We start from the raw sequence: 14009 nt of genomic DNA, 5'->3' as shown, positions 1-14009 counted from the left end.
TGTGTATGTGTATACTTGGTTGTAATGTGAAATGTATTTCTTAAGAGGTTTTTGTCATAAAGTTTGAAAACCACTGCTGTATTTCCTAGGAATACTTAGGAAAGGCATTGCTAGATCACAAAATATGCACAACTTCCACTTTACAAGTTACTGCAAAATGCTCTCCAAATTGGTTTTGCCCATATCTATTCAGCCTCACTGCACTAAGAGTTTCTATTGACCTACATCCTCACCTATAGTGGGTTTTTCTCATGGGATGTTAAATATATAAAGAATATATAAAACAAATATGTACAGTTCAGTGAATAATAACATTTGCACTCATGTTTCCATTCTCCACACCATGAAATAGGACATCACCAGTACCTTAGAAGCCTCTTGGGGGTTCCTTCCTATGGGGATTCCCCTTTCTTCCCATTTTGGGTGTAACCATATGTAAAACTTTGTATTAATCATCCTTCTGTTTTTCTTTATACTTTTCCACCTGTGTTAGCAACCATAAATAATATATTATTTATATTAATGATAGTGTATTGCATCATTCTTCTGTTGCTTGCTTCTTTTAGATAACAGTATGGTGTTGAGATTTACCCATGTCAGTGAGTGTAGCTATATTTCACTCATTTTCATTGCTGTATAATATTCTATTTTATAAATAGCACAGTTTATCTCTGTTACTACTAGTGGGCATTTGATTCTTTCACATTTTGTGCTGCTATGAACTCTGCTGCTATGAATATCTTATCCATGTCTCCTGGATAAGTGGACAAGTGGAAAGGTTTCTCCAGGATATTGATATAGGAGTGGAATTGCAGTTCTGGAGTGTATGCATACATTCAACTTTACAAAATAGGACCCAATTGTTTTTCAGAATGGCTTTACTACTTTACTCTTCTCCCTGAATGGGATGAGAGTTCCATTTTCATTTCCTATGACATAGTTTCAAAAGTAAATAAAAACTTGGAGGTTGGGGGAAGATGATTCAAAGTCATATCCTAGAATGAGAACATAAGGCAGAAAAGTAGAAACTTTAATATCTGTTCAGTCACATGTAAATCTCTTCCTTCCTTCCTTCCTTCCTTCCTTCCTTCCTTCCTTGCTTCCTTCCTTCTTTCCTTCATTCCTTCGTTCCTTCCTTCCTCCTTTCACAAATTTGTACATGATACCAATTCATAACATACAAGTATGTATGTAGTAGGTTGAATGGTGACCTCCCCTCAAAAAAAAAAAAAGATATGTACACATCCAACTCTCTTAAACTTGTGAATATGACCTTATTTGGAAAAAGGGTCTTTGCAGATATAATTAAGTTAAGAATTTTGAGATGAGCTCATCACAGTTTACTCAGTTGGACCATAAATCCAATGACAAGTGTCCTTAAGAGAAAAGACACAGACAGAAGAGAAGGAGGCAATGTGACCACGAAGGCAGATTGAAGTGATGAAGCCACAAGTCCAGGAATGCCCGAAGCTACCGGAACCCAGAAGAAACAAGGAAAGCCTTCAAAGTGAGTATGGCCCTGCCAACACTTTGATTTTGCTCTTCCAGCCTCTATGAGAGAACAAATTACTGTTATTTTATGCCACCAAATTTGTGGTAATTTGTTGCAATAGTCCTAGGAAACTAATGCAGGATATAAAGAGAAAGTTGATCTCTCTCATATCCTTGACCCATAGCCACCCATTTTTCCTTTCAAGCAGCAACCGCTGTTGCAATTTCTTGTGTGTCATCCTTCTAGAGATATTCTTATAGAGCCCCTTAATAATTGGCAGGGATATTCAAGATCATTTAACAAATGAGGAGTCTGAAGCTTAGAGAGAAAGAACCTTGCCCAAGGATGCTAAAGCTAATCAATGGCAAAGATGAACAGGAATCTAGTTTTCCTATCTCTTGATTTTGTGATCATTTGAAGTCAAAGAAGTATCCAAGAGCAGATTTTGATATTAAGATAGAGAGAAGAGGAAGGTACCAAGTGAATGAAGGAAGGGGAATACCATGCGGATAATAAAGGGACATAAAAACTATGATTTTGCCTCATATTGGCCTCAGTTCAATGCAGCATTCTACAGGGTCATTGACAGACTCTATAGATAGAAATTAATCCTTCCATCCCACTAGCTTTATATTATATTCCAGGTGCCAAACTATTTTAAGAGCTGTTGACATAAAGCCCCTGCCCTCAACAAATGTAATATCTTTAGATGAGTCAGGCTGGTAAGTAAAGCAGTATGACAAGTCATAAAAAGTAGAGGTGTGTACTATGTCCTAAGGAAACACAGAATGAGGTATGGTCCTCTCTATTTTGGAAGCCGGGAAAGGTCTTGAATTTAGTTCAGTAGACGTTTACCCAGTAAACAGGGAGGGGACAACATCCTAGGCAGAAGGATGAAGGATTCATAGAATTATGAGACTCTACAAGGATAAGCTGCGTTTGGGAAACCACATGGAAGACACTGTCAGTGCCTTGCCCATATCCTTCGACATCTCTATATGCTCTCTTTGCCCCGGGAACAGCCCTCAAACAATAACTCTCAGGGGTCGGTGGATGAATAACCCAGCTACACCCTTCAAGTGGGGTAATTCTGAGGCATGTGTTTCTTAGAGTTTCTTTACAGGATTAAGTTCCTATTGTCCACTATGGTAGTTGGCTTAATAGCTCGCCTTTTATGGGCTGCATTCTTTTCCTGTATCGTTTTCCACCTCTTCCTCACTGGTGTGTCCATCACCTCCCCCAAAAAACTATTTGCACTCAAATCTTTGTCTCGGGATGAACTTCTGGGAGAATCCAAATGAAAATAAACCATAAGTGGCTCATAGTAATGACAAAGAGTGCAAGGAAAGAGATTCAGTGGCAGGAGATACTGGATAAGGACCTTATCATGGCAGACTTCTAATGCCCTATAAGGATTGTGTAACCTTTTCCTCTAGGCAACAGGGCGTTCACTGAAATTTAGTAGGGGCATGACATGACCAGATCTGCATTGTAGAAAAGACCATTATAGTTAGATATCCAATCATTAAATGCTTTCCCCTACAATTACAATGAAATCCAAACTCCTAAACATGGTCTAAAAGGTGTTGCATTACATGGCATATGCTTGCCTCCCAACCCTCTAAAAACTGTCTGTTTGATTGGCAATCATTGGGTTATTGTCAACCCAAATGGCTCAGCAGGGTCAGAAGCCAGATGAAGAGTTGTGGTATCTGGACAATTTTCCACTCTGTGAAACTGTGAGGAGCAGAGCCCACCTCCCATTGTTCTAGCTAAAATTCCTAGTTCCTCACTCTCTCACCCTTCCTTGTGAACTAAGTCATGTGCTAATAAAATCTGCCCAACCTTGCCTTTGAATCAGGAGGAGCTTGTAACACCTAGTTTGGGGGAACAGCCATGTCAGCAGCAACACGTAGGGTTTGGTGCTAAAAGTTCTCTTAGTTTAACTGTGACATCAAATGCTCATTAGTGGCAGTAGCAGTGTCTTCAGTGGCCCAGGTCTGTGGTGTGATGTTGGCTACTACCCAACAAGCAAAACCTGAATACGGTGTGGTACACTGATTGCATTAATGGCCTCAATTTTCCACCTCTCCTTGCATCTGTGTTATCTTATCAGACCTTCCCATTCTGATTCTGGACTCACCTTTGTGACTTGCTTTGGTCAGTGGATGTTAGCAAACACTACACAAGCGGAGGCTTGAAAAGCACTTGTGTGTTTGGGCTCACTTCTTGTCTTAGTCTGTTTGGGCTGCTATAACAAAATACCATGGACTGGGTGGCTTATGAACAACAGAAATTTATTTCTCACAGTTCTGGATGGGTTCCGGTATGGGTTGTCTTCCAGGTTTCAGACTGCTGACTTCTCATTGTGTCCTCACATGGTGGAAGGAGCAAGGGATCTCTCTGGGACCTCTTTTATAAGGCCGCTAATTTCATTCATTCCATCCTCATGACGTAGTCACCTCCCAAGGGCCACGCCTTCTAAAGTCATCACCTTGGGCGTTAGGTTTTCAACATGTGAATTTTGGGGAAACACATTCAATCCATAACACTCTCACTGTTGACCTCTGCCATTGCCGTTAGAACATGTCTTGGCTAGTCTATTGGATGATGAGAGACATGTGGCACTAGGCCAAGTCTCACTGAGTTATCCCAGCTGAGGCCACCTAATCAGCCAGTTGAGCTTCATATGAATGAGCTCAGCCAAAGTCAACAGAGCTCTCTAGGCAACAAACAGCTGACCCCAGACACTCAAGTGAGTCCAGCTGAGATCAGCCCAGCTCAGCCCAGACCCAGATAAGCTGAACTTATGAACTAAATACTGTTCACGTTATATGCCACTGAGGTTTTGTGGTTGTTTATCTGGAGTTATTGTGGCAATAGATAACCGATGGTTCTCTAGCCCTTTCCATAAGCCTTTGAGCTGACTTTTCTGCTTAAATCAGGTAAGTCAGTATTTGTTGCTTGCTCTAACAGAGAAAGACTGAATGTAAATTAGAAACACAGGGTCAATGGAGAGATTGAATTAGGAGAGACTTTAGCATATTTACAGTTAGAACATTGGAGGGAGTTATATTTGTTAGGAGATAAATGTGGCTGCAAAATAACAGTGCTTTAAACATGATAGTTTACAATTTTTCTCACATTAAAACCCTAAGCTGGATGGTAGCTCTGCTCCGTGAAACTTTCAGGGGTCTGGGCTCCTTGTCTCTCTCTACCCTCCGTTATGTCCTCACCCAGTTGGCATGGTTCCCCACCACATCCACACTTCAGCCATTGGGATGAGGGAAAAGGAGGATATGTCCTTAATATTTGGTGGTTATGTTTATTTCTTCCCCTTTTAACCCATTTTTTTTCCCTTAGAAATTGGTCTCATGGCTACACTCAGCTTCAAGAGAGGCTGGGAAAGGCAAACATTCTAGCCAACCACGTGTATTTCTAAAAATTCTGCTCTATGCAAGAAGGGGCAAAGAGATAGTAGTAATTCCTACCATAAAAATTAATGAAATAAGGTCTCTATGATAGATTTTAATAGCCATTTCTTTCCTTCTTCCTTGTTAAGGGGATTCATTTCTTAGAGAAGTAAGACAACTGTGTTCCCAGTCTGGGCATAAGTCATGATTTGTCTAAACCAGTATGGCAGTTCTACTCAGCTTTGCCAGGAAATTTGCTTCCCCAACCTCCTCAGCAACTCTAGGTAGCCATGTGACCCAGTTTTGACCAATGAGCCAGAAGGGGCAGACTGCTGGGGGTTCTGGGAAATGGTTTTTTCCCTATGAAAGGACAAACATGGAGAATAAACACAACTGCTTGGAATACTGGTGTGAGGCGCTAGTGCAATCAGCTTATGACCACAAAAGACAGAGAATTACAGATGTCAACTTAGAACTCATACCTTTTCCAGGATTTAAATGACCTTGAGAGATGAGTAGAGGTAAGCCAAATGGAGAAGGGGAGAAAAAATATTTGAGCAGGTGGGAACATTGAATACATGAGAAGGAATGCTCAGAGACACCCCTGGGAAGTTGGATTGGACTTTGTATGTAGCAGTGTGATTTACTGTCAGAATCACCTCCTTCAGTATTGGGGCTAGTTTTCCTGCTTGTCAGCTAATTCACCACCAAAGCATGACAGGCATTTTCCCTTTGTAGGTTTAAGAGTAATGCTCATTTCTTCCCCAACTAAAGTTAAAAGACTTTTGTTTTGGACAGTCTTGACTCCCAAAGGCAGAGATCTAAATTATTTGGCTAGGGGGTGTTGGCTTGAAAAGTTGAGGGAGAAGAAAATAGATCCTAACTCCTACAGCAAGTGGGATTTCCTTATCCTTGACAGAGTGGAGAGGTGTCTGCTTCTTCCCACTTTGGGGCCCGTGTTTGACTTCCTCCCAGACCCTGGAGAGACAGGATGTCTTGACGGGTTAGCTGCATGGACACAGGAACTGAGCTCTAAGCCCCAGCCTTTGGGTCTGTGAGCAGTGGGACAACTGGGGTTGGACATCAAGCTTCTCATAGTGACTGCACCAGCCTAAAGTCCAGAGCCCTTCACAAAGATTTCAAGATTGGATGAAATTGGGAATTCTATGTGACTCCAGTAAGGGATAGAGGAGATGGGAATTAAAACAATACTGATTGAGATAGAATTTCTCCCCAATTACTTAAGGAAGAGGGCTCAGTCAGATTTATTATTTTAAAAAAATAAAGTTAAAATAATAACGCTACTTCTTGCATTAGAGCATTCAATTATGGTACAAATTCATATTGTGGTATATAAAGCCAAAGAAAAGCATATGAGAAGAGGTCATAAATTATCTCAGTAGCTTTCTTTTAAGTTGATGGATGTTTTATAAGAAAATGTAGAAGATGTATCTCTAAGAACTCAAGCTTATATGTATACAAAGTATCTATTTTCATCTTAAAAAACTAATTAAATTGATCTGATACTGCCAAGCCGAAAGGAAATCCAATCTCTGTTATCTATCACCAGCACTTTTCTGGCTCTCAAGGATGCCTCAGAATCCAGATATAGAACCTGGTGCCAGAAACAGGGGCCAGAAACAGGGGCCAGCTTCTTACTCATGAGTTTGGGGGGTGTTAAAGAAAACATCATTTATGACACTTGTTAAAGACTGTTAGGATAGCTTTATTCCAAGACTACTACAATGGAGGCTTTGGAGGAGGAAGAAAAGGAGGAAGAGGAGAAGGAGGAGGAAGGAAGGAAAGGAAGGAAGGAAGGAAGGAAGGAAGGAAGGAAGGAAGGAAGGAAGGAAGGAAGCCAGCCAGCCCGCCCAACTTAGAATACAACAAGGACAAATGGAAATAATAGCTATGTAGCAGGGTGGGGGTGAATGGGTGGAAAATTACCAAGGGGAAACATCAAGGCTGGGAGGATTCTTGCTGAAGACAGGCCAGGGTGATCAGATAACAAGGGCTGGAACTTTCACTCAATTCACTTAGCTTATTACTGCTAAAATTGGACTAAGCTACCCAAGGTCAGAGCCCAAGGTTGGGGTTAACTCAGAAGACTCAGAGGAGCCTGACTCAAGTTTGGTTATGGGAGAGTTCCTAGTACTTGGGGTCCAGTCCCTCCTCAGTTCAATACCCAGCATTCCTTTTGAAGTCTTGCTCCCTCCCTGCAGGTATGTCTGTAAGTATGGCAGGGTCTCAACACTCCACACCACCTAGACAGGAGCCTCTATTTTTTTCTTTTTGACAGAGTAATACCTTATTATATAAGGATTAAAAGATTGAAAAAAAATTTACTAACATCCTAATACATGAATATATTAGGTAAAGGACATAAATAACTTGTAAAAAGGGCAATAAAACTGGTTAACAAATACTCTTTATATATTCAACCTTAAGAGTAATCAATACAATGCAAAAATTTAAATATATATTTTTCCAACAAAATGGAAAATAATTTTTTTTCTTTTTTTTTCACCTACAGCACCTGGTATTCCTAGGTAGTCTCCAATGCAAGTACTAACCAGCTTCCAAAATCAGATAAGATCAGGCATGTTCAGTGTAGCATAAATCAAAATAGAAAATAATTTTAAAATAATAACAAATGTTGGTAAATATGTGCTAGAACAGGTAGCTGGCCTCCAAGTTGACCCTCAGTGATTCCCACCTCCTGGTATTTATACCCTTGTGTAGCCCATGCCATGCCCCATAGATTCCTCCAGAGTTTGTGTGTATAACCAATCAAATGCACCTGAAATGATGAACATCACCACTAATATTAGGTTTAAAAAGGTACCGCAGCTTCCATTTTGGTCTCTCTCAGTCTTGAATCACTTGCCATGGGGAAAACCAGCTGCCATGTTGTGAGGACACTCAAACAGCCTACAGAAAGGTCCATGAGGTGAAGAACTGAGGTATCTGACTAATAGCCAGCAAGAAACTGAGACTTGCTGTCAACAACCACATGCGTGAGCTTGGATGAGGACCTATTCCCTCTAGCAGAGCATTCAGACTGCCACAGCCCCAGCCAACAGCTGGACTGCCAATTCGTTGACTGACTCTGGCTCAGATTTTGATTCTGAGCCAGAATCACCCAGCTAAGATACATTTAGAAATATGACATAAAAAAATATTTATTATCATAAACTTCTAAAGTTTGAGGTAATTTGTTACAAAGCAATAAGGAATACAATATTTGAGGGGAGAAATAATCAAATATACTCAAAGGGTTAAAAAAAAAAACAAATGTTTTTTTATTTTACCTCTTCTTAGCCACCCAGACATTCTCCTCAGAGGGCAATGCCCAGATGCTAGACTGCCACTACCTAACTTTCTGTTGTGAAAAGAAAACTGAATCTTTATTTGTTCAAACTACTGTTATTTGAGTCTGTTCTTTGCAGCCAAATGTACTCTTAAGTGATATAGGTGCCTTAGGCTGTAAAGCCTTATAATGTGCTCATTGTCTTTGTTATTTTCCTCCCGTGACCCAATAATGCAAGAGATCCAGCTGAAAAGAGCTGGCAGCAACGTGTTCTGCTGGAATCACAAGTCAAATTGTGAAAAGAACTGAAAATATAAAGTTCTTACTGTGATTTTATTGATCTAAGATGCCATCAACTGCACCATAATTTCAGGTGCCTCTGAGAGGAAATATACTATTTAAATTTTTATTTTCTACTTATCGAAATAATTTTTTAACTTATTTAGACACAGATTTTGAAATCACATATCCATAACTTATAAAAATATTCAACTTTAGGAGTAATCGATAAAATACAGAAAGACTCTCACGTTGACATCCTTAGCATATTTGCTTTTATATTCACGCCTGTTGCCTCATAGTGACAAAATGGCTGCTGAGGCACTAGGCATCACACCACATTCAAGTTCAGAAGGAGGAAGATGTAGGAATGGTGCCAGCCACATCATTGTCTTTTTTATCAGGAAAAATAAAAGTCTTCCTAGAGCCCCAGCAGACTTCTGCTTGTATGTCATTTGCTAAAACCATGTCCCATGGACGCCCTTGATACAAGCTCATATGTGGAAAAGCAAATATTTTGCCTGCGTCTAGGCTCGTTGCCATCCTGAACAAAAGCTTCTGTTAGCAAAAAAGGAGGAAATGGGTATTGGGAAAGAAGTTAATAGTGTCTGCTACAACACAACTTAATTAATTGTAATTTGACTTGCATAATAAATAGTAGTTGCCCTTGGCATAAAGTATAAATAATGATAACAAAAATACTTCTATAGTACAGTGCTATTATGTTTCAGTCACTCTTCTGAATATTTTAAATATAATAACTCATTTCATCCTCACAGCAACTTTGTGAGGTAAATGCTGTTATATTTTGTTTTATTATTATTTTTTTTATTATGCCTCATCTGCTCACAATTAGATTTACTATAATCCTTTGTGCAGGACATATTTCTCATTGCTCCATGCATGGCTCTCTGTTATTTACTTTTTAAATATTAGTTATTTTTAAAAATGTAATACTTACCCTCAAGTCCTCTACCCAAAATAAAATGAGGATCTTGTCAGTAATTCAGATCTGACAGGATGGTCTACCCAGCCCATTTCACTTCCTTCTCTGGCCCAAAGCAATCATCATCTAGAACCCTGAGTTCATCATTTCTTTCCTTTCTTTATACAGTTTCCTTATACAATATTATGGTTTTGCTGTATCTATGTATAGTCCTAAAAAGTGTATGTATATGCGTTTACTGTATACCTATGTTTGTTTTTAACTGTCTTATCTTTCTTTGGTACTCTTTTTTCACTTACATCTACATTGCTAAGATTCATTCACATTGTTGTGTGTTGCTACAATCATTTTGACAACCATTTAATATCCATCGTGTGAATGAATATATAGCAGTTTATTCATCCTCAAACCATTCTTTATTGAAGTATCACATACTTAACGACTTTTTCTTTTCTGGTTATTAACTGGTCTATCTCTGTCACATCTAGGTTTGCTAATAGTTTAGTGTGATTCGAGCGGTTTTTCTACATTCTTTGTAATAGCTGCATGAGATTCTGCCTCCTCTGGAAGACTCGTGGTCGCATATTGCAGAAGTTTGCCTGTGGTGCCGGTTATTTACACTGGGCTACCTGAGAGAGGCTGACCAATAAAGACTTTGATTTGATGGGCGTAGGGCACACAGAGAGCTTCTAGTCTCAGCCAAGAGGAATATTGGGGGGAGGTAGAGAATGTCAGTTCATTGTTGAATATTTCCTTGTTATGATCTGTAAACAATAATTTAAACGGAACCACTTTAAAATGCAGCCGGAGCTGCCATGCATGTCTTATACCTCAAACCTTTGGAATATTAAAACAAAGCAAAATAACCTTTGCAGTGGACCTAAGCAACCTTGTGCCTTGCAAAACTCTTTGCAAAGATAACAACAAAGCGGTTATTTTGACGACTTGACTGAAAATTTAAAACATTGCTTAGAATTACCGTCATTATGTTATATTATCTGAACCAATAGAAATGTCTTCCTTCTGTTGATGTAATTGTTCCCTTTCCCTTTCCCTTAAATACCTGTTGCCTTTGTTTCCTAATCAGAACACTATTCGTGCTTCTGCCTGAATCAGTGTGTCCCAAACAGCTATTCTTGTTGATCTCAATAAATACTTGCTGCCTCTCACTTTGAAAAGGCCTTTCATTTTTAGGTTAACAGATCACTTTTGCTTCCCTGGGCAACCTGGCAAATGTGGGAACTTGGGATAATCAGAATTCCTTGCTCCTTGGCAAATTCTTTAACACTCCTCCCCTTGAATCTAATTGGTGTAATCTAATTGCTCTTGCCTTGAATATGGGCCGGCCTTGGTGACTAAAATCTAGGGCGCACTAGAAGCCACATGGTAAGACTTTTGAGGTTAAGCTAGGGAAAGGTGATACAGATTCCAGTGGCTCACTCTTTTGGGACATTCTCTCAAGGAAAGCCAGTCAGCAGGCTGTGAAGAAGTCCAAATGAGCACCCCCAGAAATCGCATGGAAGTCCCATGCAGAGTAGAACTGAGACCCTCTCCCCAAAACTGAACTAGCAGCAGCTGCCAGACTTTTCAGTGAGTGAGCCTTCAAGGAGAGGGCCCTAAAATTCATGAGGGGTGAGAAGTCATCCTGGATGTGCCCTGTCCAAATTCCTCGTCACACTTAGTGAGTTAAGCTAGCCCCTGTGTTGCGTCCAAAGTCCTCAACCACAGAATCCATGTGCATAGTAAAGAGTTGTCTTGTGCTACTAAGTTTTGGAGTAGTAATTTGTCATGCAAATTAGTAAAATCAGTTAAAAATAGTTACTGGTATACCCAATTTTTTAAAATTGTGCTATTATATGCATACAAATTTAAGATTAATATTTCCTTTTGATTATTTAACTTCTTTATTATTAGAAAACACACACCTTTATCTCTGGTAATATCTCTCCTAAATACATTTATTTTTTATTTTAATGCAGTCAGTTCAGCTTTCTTTGGATTAGAGTTTGCATAGAATAATTTACCCCATCTTTGTACTTTAATCTATTTATATCCCCATATTTAAAGTGGGTTTGGTATTTTAAAAATTTTATTTGACATCTTTGTCTTTTAAATGGCATGTTCAGATCATTTAGACTTCATGGAATTATTGAAATAGTTGAATTTAAATCTGCCATCTTGTTATCTTGCTACTTGTTTTCTATTTATTTTGTCTATTCCTTTATTTTTTTCCCCACCCGTCTTTCCCACCCTCCTCCCCTTTGGCGACCATCAGCTTCTTCTCTATACCTATAGGTCTATTTCTGTTTTGTTTTGTTTATTCATTTGTTCATTTTTTTTCTTAGATTCCACATATAAGTGAAACGATATGGTATTTGTCTTTCTCAGCATGACTTATTTCACTTAGCATAATACCTCTAGATCCATCTATGTTGTTGCAAATGACAAGATTTCACTCTTTTTTACTGCTGAAGAATGGTACACCTAGTTTAAAGATGTGGAAGCTGAGGCATGCGGAGGATCGATACACAGTAAATGGGGAAGCCAAGTTTTGAACTCTGGCCATTTGACTTGAAAATTTGCTGTTCTTAATCTTGACACCTCCCTTATAATTGTCTATAACTTTTTCTTCCCTTGCATTTTTGGGATACCCTTGATGTCTCAGAATTTGACTAATTAACTTGTTCCCCAACCCTAGGATTAAACTGAGGAGTGTAGTGCTTCCAAAAAAAATACACATGCTGATGCCTTAAATATAGTCCACTCGGAAAGGATTAGACTGATCTGCAGATTCTCAAAGTAGACTTTCCCAAGTAAGATAAATGCTTAGTTCAGGGCCTAAAATACAAAGCATATTTTTAAAATAAACATTATACACTTTTATTGAGTTCAAAAGGGTGATGTTAAACTCTTTTAAAATATTTTGTTGTATTAATAATTTTTAATAATTAATAATATAAACTAATTCTATAGTTTATTTTAAAATTTACATAGAGATATTTTTAATTTAAAACAATTTGAATGCCACCCTGAACATGCCCAGTCTCGTCTGATCTTGGAAGCCAAGCAGGGTTAGGCCTGGTTAGTACTTGGATTGGAGACCACCTAGGTGCTGTAGGCGTTTAAAAATTAAATAAATAAATAAAAATAAAAGTATTTGAAATGTAAGTATTCAAAGATGGAATCAGAATCACTTCTAGTTGTGTAGTATTTGAAATAGTGTGTCATTTTCAGGAAATTTCACAAGTAAACTAAAAAGACTTTATGCTATCACCAAATACCTTTTATGATAACATTTTAGCTCTTGGTTTAGAGTAGGACATAGTTATCCAGCTGTCTTTTCCATTATGCCAGCTTTAACCATTTCTGGAGCTAATACTATAGTACTATATTAAAGAAAGCTACACCAATGGTTACCAGAGAAGGAAAAGGATGGGGGAAGGATATAGAGGGTAAAGGGGGTCAAATATATGGTAATAGAAGGAGACTAAACCTGGAGTGGTGAGCATACAATATACAGATGATGTATTATAGAATTGTACACCTGTAACATATAATGTTATTAATTAATGTTACCCCAATAATTTTAATTAAAAAAAAAAAAAGGAAAGTTACACCAGGATAAAGGAAGCTAATAAGCTTTATTTAATGATCTGGCTTTATTGGAAACTCATGAAATAATTATGTTTTCATAAATTTATTTTTGTTAAAATTGTATGTATGTGTAGTAGTATACTTAAAGGCTTATAAATAAAAACAGTGGTCTTCTGCTCCTTCTCCCTACCCCTAATCATACTTCCCACAGGAAACCAACTTCAATTCTTTTATTTACCTTCCTATTTACCTTTTTATCTCTAAATTATACACTTGTACTATTATTTCTTGATTAATCATTTTTAGACATTATCTATTGACTTCCCACCATGATGGGTAAAGATTTCTTATCCTTTACACCCATATCCACTGCCTTTTCTCCCAAACTCCCAAAATGTGTGTATCATCATTCATGATTATAAGACTACCTACTTTACAATAAGTGTTAGTTGCAGTAGTCAGAAGAGACATGGTGGTGATTGGATTATAGTGGTGGCAATAAGGATGGGAAAAACAATGACTGATTCAAGAGATATATGGGAGGAAGAGTAGATGAAACTGAGTGAGTGTTTTTGGATGTAAGGGATGAGAGAGGGAGAGGTACATGGGAAAATGGGTATATGGATACTGATATCATTTACTGAAGTAAGAAACACTGAAGTAGCAGGTTGGGGTGGGGAGAGGAAAAATTGTAAGCTCAATCGAGGACGTGTTGACTTTGAGCAGTCCAAGGAGTATCCGAATGGAGGCAGAATAGTTAAATATGCAGGTTTTAATCTCTAAATAAAAGACTGGACTGAATTGGGAGTCGTCAGCATAGATGGCAACTGAATTATGGGAATGAGTGAAGTTACCTCAGGAGAGAGTGTAAAGTGAGAACAGTATCTTGGTTTGTGTGTTGAGAAAGACTAACATTTAAGAATGAGCAGAAGGAAGTAAATAAGGGATTTTGAGAAGGAATTTCTGGAGAAGCAA

The 14009-nt window shown here is 38.4% G+C and overlaps 2 protein-coding genes across 3 annotated transcripts in view; both read left to right on the top strand.

The window, feature by feature from the left end:
• Positions 1-14009, top strand: part of LOC107514705 (transmembrane protein 217) — a 31226-nt gene that overhangs the window by 5151 nt on the left and 12066 nt on the right. The window contains exon 1 of one of the 2 annotated variants that reach the window (XM_036239535.1): positions 5124-5426. The exons of the other annotated variant lie outside the window; for it this stretch is intronic. Coding sequence (XP_036095428.1) covers positions 5417-5426 — 10 coding nt within the window. The 5' untranslated portion in view covers positions 5124-5416. Of the gene's footprint in view, positions 1-5123; positions 5427-14009 lie in introns of those variants that run through there. 2 annotated transcript variants of the gene reach the window in all.
• The window catches only part of LOC118600295 (transmembrane protein 217-like), a 41332-nt gene continuing 31637 nt past the window's right edge, over positions 4315-14009 (top strand). The window contains exon 1 of the mRNA XM_016152690.2: positions 4315-4437. The gene's annotated coding sequence lies outside the window, so the exon portion shown is untranslated. The remainder of the gene's footprint in view (positions 4438-14009) is intronic.

The sequence above is a fragment of the Rousettus aegyptiacus genome, unplaced genomic scaffold, assembly GCF_014176215.1.
Source record: "Rousettus aegyptiacus isolate mRouAeg1 unplaced genomic scaffold, mRouAeg1.p scaffold_m13_p_1, whole genome shotgun sequence".
Classification (NCBI taxonomy): Eukaryota; Metazoa; Chordata; class Mammalia; order Chiroptera; family Pteropodidae; genus Rousettus; species Rousettus aegyptiacus.
The sequence above is the reverse complement of the archived record's forward strand: the minus strand, read 5'-3'. Positions and strand labels throughout refer to the sequence as shown.